Raw genomic sequence first — 6690 nt, forward strand, 5'->3', positions numbered from 1 at the left:
TCTGCTCATCGACGTCGCCATTGACTCGTCCATCACTTCAGCCTTAGTTTTAGCTAGAGCTCCTGACACAACTAAATGTAGAGAATGTGCCATGCAACCGAAATGATCCACGCCCAGTTCGTGACAAGCTTTTACGATATTTGCTCCATTGTCTCGAACAACTTTAGAGACACGAGAGATATCTTACCCCCAGGTGTACATGAGGTCACGAAGTTTTTTTCGAATTCGAACTCCAGTATGCTTGCCACAAAAACTAGCAACCTCTAAAGTATAGCTTCTCAATTAAAAAAAATCCGTCATGAAATGAATTGTTAACGCGATGTAGCTGTCCGTTGTTCGTGAGGTCCACATATCCGTCGTGAGAGAGTAAAAATCAACTTCCTCAGCAATTTTTTCCTTTAACAGAGATCGCAGTTGCTGTGCACGGGCTTGCATCCGCTCCGTAATTGTTCTGCGCGAAGGTAATCCGTAGATCCCATGCATAGTCTGAACTAAAGTGATAAAAAATCTTAGTTCTTCGTCTTCGACAATGCTTAAAGGGCGCAAACACTTTGCAATCCATTCAATCAGCGCTCGAGTAGCCATCTCTTCTTCAGCTGGGTTGATCTTCTTGGTTCTCTTTGTTGGAGAGAAGATCACTGCACTGGATTTACGCTTTGAAGCGAGCGCGTTCTTCACACGCTTAACGGCCGCTTCCCGGCCATCACTTCCGAGTTCGTGGGGATGTTCATGGTTCATGTGCTTGCGAATACTTGCACTACTTCCGGATCTATACTTAAACGTCGTTTTGCACTTAAGACAGTAGGCTAATTCTGCATCCGTAGTTTTCCACGCCGTTTGGCCGGGTGGCATCTCTGTGCTGGGTGCTACGAGGCGAACGAATGACCAGTATTCTTGCTTGTGAACACGTGGCATCTTGAACACCGGAAGTGGAGGTGGTGACGATGGTGGAGGTGTGTCTTCTTTCATGGTGGCTGGTTGATCAAGCAGTAGTCCCGGTCAATTTGCTGCAGGTTCTGCTGCACCGATAGTGGGTAGTCAGAGGCTCTGGTCCAAAGTCTCAATCAAACAGATTTCAAATCGTACGTGACGTCTTGAAAACGCTAACTTTACGTCTAGCTTTTTTGTGGATGTCACCAGACCACCAGCCAGCCCGACCAGCCCCTAAGAAGTGGACCAGAGCAGACAAAGAAAAGTACAGAAAAGTAAAGGTAATACAAATTGATCTTAAAATAGAATACTACTACTAAGTGCAACTGCGTCCCGAAAAAAGGGGTCAAAGCATGGCTACTCGTGGGGAGGTGTCGCCGCTCTTGCCGCTACACTCAGCAGCAGTGCCCACCCGACAGCTTCAGCAGCACTACGAAAAGGCTTCGGGTGCTCGATATCATTGGCTATCTCGCATTACCTTTAGCTGGCTCGGGCCTCTGCTTGATCAAGGCGCAGCTCAGCCACTTCAGGCCGAAGATTTATGGGCATTGGAGCCCGAAGACGACACCGCGCGAGTGACCAGTACTCTACGCGAGGCCGTGCAACACGCGGAGGCTAATAGCCAATCGCTGTGGATCCCGATCCGCCGGGCCTTTGGCTTCAATATGTACGTGGCGGGGGCCTGCAAACTGGCTGGCGACTGCTTTGGCTTCGTTGGACCCATTTGCATCAATGCGCTCATCAAGTACGTGGAGGACCCGAAAGTAGCCATGTTCTCCAATTCTCACTATGGCTACATTCTAAGTGGCACATTATTCGCTGCCTCAGTGCTGCAGACTTTGTGTCTGCATCAACACCACCACCTGGTGATACGAGAAGCCATTCGAGTGCGTTCGGCACTCACGATGCTCGTGTACGAGAAGTCGCTGAAACTTTCGTCGCAAACCAAAAGCACTTTGGGTTCGGGTCGAATTCTGAACATGGCTACAATCGACACAAACCGCATCTTGGAGCTGTTCTACGTCATCCACTACTCGTGGGCCGCTCCCGTCCAACTGATGATTGGCATGCTGCTTCTAGTGCATTATCTGGGCGCTGCATCGTTTGCTGGAGTGTTGATTATGGTCATTCTGCTGCCTACAAGTGCTGCTCTGTCGTCCCAAGCCGCCAAAGTCTCGAAAAAGATGCTGGAATGCACCGATAAGCGTCTGAAATTCCTAACCGAGTTGCTCCAGCACATTCGAGTGATTAAATTTTACGCCTGGGAGAGCGAAATGTTCGGACAAGTGGACGAAATCCGCGGTCAAGAACTCGGTTTCCTCAAGCAGATGATCGTGTGGAACGCGTACGGAAGAGTGATCCTACAAGCTGGGCCCGTGCTCGTGTCGTTTGGCACGTTTGCAGCGTATTTGTACGTCCAAAACGAACCTCTGACAGCTGATAAAGCGTTCACTGCGATCACGCTGTTCAGTATTTTTCGCCTGCCTCTAATGGTCCTTCCGCAGGTGTTTTCCCTCATGTTCCAAGCGAATGTATCCATCAAGAGACTCGAGTCCTTCCTGCGTCTCGAAGGCCACCAACGCAGCTCGACGTCCCTATCCGCTTCGTTTATTTCCGATCCTTCGTTTGAGATTCGTCACGCAACGTTCAAATGGTCAGATGAAGCTGCGAAAACCTCGAGTAAAGACGCGTCTCCTGCTCAGCTATCCAATGTTACGGTCTCGATCCCTAAAGGTAAGCTAACCTTGGTGGTCGGCGCTGTTGGAAGCGGGAAATCGACTCTACTAGCGACGTTACTGGGCGAGTTGCAGCCTGAATACGGCGTGGTTCGGATTCCTGCGAGATACGTGTCTTACGCCGCACAAACGCCGTATCTGATCAACGCCAGTGTCCAAGACAACGTTTTATTCGGCGCTCCGTTGGACGCAGCTCGTCTGCACCGCGTAATTAAGAGCTGCGAGCTGGAAAAAGAGCTTTTAAGTCTTCCAAATGGCTTCCAAAGTGAGATCGGGGAGAACGGCGTGACGCTGAGCGGCGGACAGAAGCAACGTGTAGCCATCGCACGCGCAGTGTACTCGAACGACCAGGATCTTTACGTGTTCGACGACTCGCTGTCTGCTTTGGACGCGCAAGTGGCTACACGTGTGTTTAACCAGTGCTTTAACAAGGCAACGAGTGGACTTTTGGCTGGTCGCACGCGGGTTTTGAGCACGCACTCGCTGCAGTTCGCTCATCTGGCAGACTGGATCATCGTCATGGACAACATGAAAGTCGCGGAGATGGGTACATTCGAGGACTTGACGCAGGTGACGCCAAACGGGAAGTTTGCTACGATGCTAAAGTCGTTTCAACGTGCTGAGGAGAAACGTGAAGTCGACGAGGATTCGGGTCATCAATCTGGTAATCTGAACATGATCAAATCTAAATCTAGAGCTAGATCTAGCTCCAGTGTGGACGGTGACGCGGGTGGTACTGGCGTTCTGGTTCAGGACGAGGAGAAGGCAGAGGGGAATCTGTCGTGGAGCGTTTACTCGTCGTACTTTGTGTCTTGCGGCGTCATTTCGACAGTTGGAGCGTTCGCGCTGCTTTTTGGAACGCAGATTTCGTCTGTATCGACAGATTTGTGGCTGACAAACTGGACCAGTTACAGGCCCACGGGGGGTAACTTGACGTTCTATCTGTCGGTATACGCTTATCTCGGTCTAAGTACCATCGCACTGGGGTTTGTTGGAGACCTGTGCTGTCGATACGCTGGACTCAGGTACGCAGTTATCGAAGTTCGTACCGTGCTAACATTTAACTGAGATTTTTTTTTATGTGTAGTGCGTCGAAACAAATTCACCACCGACTCCTCCGTCGCGTTATAAAGGGGACGATGCGCTTCTTTGACACGACACCAGTCGGTCGTATCCTCAATCGATTTTCTAACGACGTGAACACAATCGGTACGTGCAAGCTGCACAAATAACAATCTTTATTTGGTAGCTTAACGTTATGTGTTTGTTACGATTCCAGATCAGAAACTGAACACAGCCATCGTCCAGTTTGTCTCCATGCTTCTCGCGCTTCTCAGCATGCTGGCAATTCAGAGCTCTACGGCTCCTGTGCTGCTGGTTCTGCTTGTCCCAGTCTTCATCTGCTACGTCGCGTACCAGCGATTCTACGGGAAATCCTGTCGAGAGCTGCAACGTCTGGATAATATCTCCAAGAGCCCCGTGTACGCGCATTTCACGCAGACGTTGAATGGTCTGGTGACGATCAGGACTTTTGAGATGGTGGCACAGAGTCAACACACACAAGCGCTCAAGATCAACGAGAACACCAAGGCTTTTCTACTCTTAAACCTGATCAACCGGTGGCTTGGAGTTCGCTTGGAGCTCCTCGGGGCGGTGATCACGTTCGCAGTCGCGTTCTTCGTCAGCCGCGACCACGTGGCGCTCTCCAGTGCCATGGCGGGGCTGCTACTGAGTTATTCGCAGAATATGACGTCGCTACTTAACTGGATCATCCGCAACAATATCGACATGGAGAACATGATGAACAGCGTCGAGCGTATAGATGAATACTGCCGCGTGGATACCGAACCCGTGACGCTGCTTAATCATCATTACGAACGGTATACTTCCCCCAAGTCACGTTCGTTGCAGCTGCGACCACAGTGGCCTGAGCACGGCAAGATCAACTTTGTCAATGTTTGTGTACGGTACGACCCCCTCTCAGCGCCAGTGCTTCACAATATTTCATTTACGGTGAGAGGAGGTGAGAAAGTTGGGATCTGTGGACGTACTGGAGCGGGTAAAAGCTCGCTGCTTCTTGCACTTTTCCGCATGGTATCGTTCGATTCTGGAGTGGGAGGTGGCAGTATTTACATCGATGAAGTGGCCACTACTGCGCTGACGTTGACGGAGCTGCGTTCCCGTATGGCCATCATTCCCCAGGACCCGGTGCTCTTTGCAGCTAGTGTGCGCTTTAATCTGGACCCGACAGGACAAGCGACGGATAATGAACTGTGGAACGCCATCCGGAAATCTCGTCTGGAGAATTTTATCAAAAGTTTACGTGGTGGACTCGACGCCGAAGTTCTAGAAGGTGGCGACAATTTTAGTGTTGGTGAGCGACAACTCATATGTCTGGCACGCGCTATTCTGCGTAATTCCAAGATTTTGTGTCTGGATGAAGCTACTGCGTCAATGGATCACTCCACAGGTGAGAAGAAGACTGTTGATAACTGTTACGGTTGGTTTTTTGCTGACCTCTTCTTTTTCTGAATGAACAATAGTTGAATTCATCCAGACGTCCATTCGTAGGGAATTTGCTGAAGCGACCGTGTTGACGATTGCTCACCGAGTCGAGACGATTCTGGATTATGACAAGATTTTGGTACTGAAGCGAGGCCACATTGCGGAGTTTGGCTCACCTTCCGAGTTGCTCAACGTATTTAATGGCGAGTTCGCTAGCATGGTACAGAACACCGGACAAGAAGTACCGGTACTTCGATGAAGATCAAACCCAAACAGCTCATTTTAATTCATTTTGTCGTTGAGGGCCAAACGACATCAAGGTGATGGATGGCCGTCGTCGCATTCCTATAACTAGCTCTAACCAGGAGGTAATCAAAGATTGACAGCATGTCTGGTCATGCAGTGTCTTCGAGAGGAAAACCGAGACGGATTCTACTAACGTTAGTAGGTAGTTGCTCATGAAGATTTCACATCCTCCTGGAATACGGATACTCGATTGCCACAACGGTGGCGCAGATAAATCCAAGTCTGTACTTCTCCATTATCTCATGGCAAACAATTCTAAAAAACGTTGGATTTCTGTCGACACGTTTTCGAGCACGAGATACCGCCAGATATATAGCCACGTAACTGGGCAACACCTACACCAGGGAAATCGGCACGTCCATTCTGGAGTCGCTAAAGCTGCACGTGTCGAGTGAACGTCAAACACGAGCCATCGTGTGGCGTGCACGTATCCTCCGAGCTGGAAACTGCCTTTCAACCAGCCTGGGGTCTAAAATGACCGCATCGTGGCGATCTGCTTGTGTTGTCTGTTCCCTAGGGGCCAATTGGGACGTATTAGGATACCCAGGCCCAGATCTTCTGTGCGCAGTGAAGAAAGAACCGTATGAACGATCGATCATCAATGAGACCCCACGACACGATGTCGGACTCGATACTGAAACACACGAACGCGAGGAATGAAAAACTTTTGGACCAGAATCTGGTTGAGCTCCATGTTGAAGATGATTGGATCATCGTCGTATTCTAGTGAAAACTCGACGAAGTGATGTTCTTGTTCCTTACCGAATCCTATCGGCTAAGTGTTTCAACAACTTTTAGCGTCTTCAACAACTGTTGCCAAGGTCTATCGGTTTATTATTGCCAGCTCGGCAACAATGGTATTGAAATACCAAGGCAACGCTCTTTCCTATTCAGGACGTAACGATATTATGAAGAGGCTATTGCTCTTCGGAAAAGCATCCTCCTCGCTGTGCTGTTTTATCCTCGTTTAACGATTTTATCTTTGCCAGCAAGATAGAAGTCTTTCACTGGAAGACGGCTCAGGTTGTGGGGACTGTTCGGTGCAGACCCGTCAGCAATCCTAGCCGATAACGCAACCGAGACAGACTCAACGTCGGTGGCGGTGGTGGACAGCAATACTTTGAGGCCGGCAGACAGCCCGCTGGAAAAACAACTGGAGCGTTTCACCCGTTCGAGCGACTTGATTCTACGATGGCTCGGCTGCTGCAACAAC

General features: G+C 49.8%; 1 protein-coding gene across 1 annotated transcript; it reads left to right on the forward strand.

Moving 5' to 3' along the window:
• Window positions 1-1283: 1283 nt before the first annotated feature.
• Window positions 1284-5107, forward strand: PITG_19441 (ATP-binding Cassette (ABC) Superfamily; the record flags this gene model as incomplete). Its single annotated transcript, XM_002996930.1, has 5 exons — window positions 1284-3271; window positions 3380-3691; window positions 3754-3875; window positions 3946-5040; window positions 5091-5107. 5 exons carry the CDS (start codon window positions 1284-1286, stop codon window positions 5105-5107), a joined length of 3534 nt encoding a protein of 1177 aa, XP_002996976.1.
• Between the last annotated feature and the right edge of the window lie 1583 nt (window positions 5108-6690).

This window comes from Phytophthora infestans, genomic scaffold, assembly GCF_000142945.1.
Source record: "Phytophthora infestans T30-4 supercont1.96 genomic scaffold, whole genome shotgun sequence".
NCBI lineage: Eukaryota > Oomycota > Peronosporomycetes > Peronosporales > Peronosporaceae > Phytophthora > Phytophthora infestans.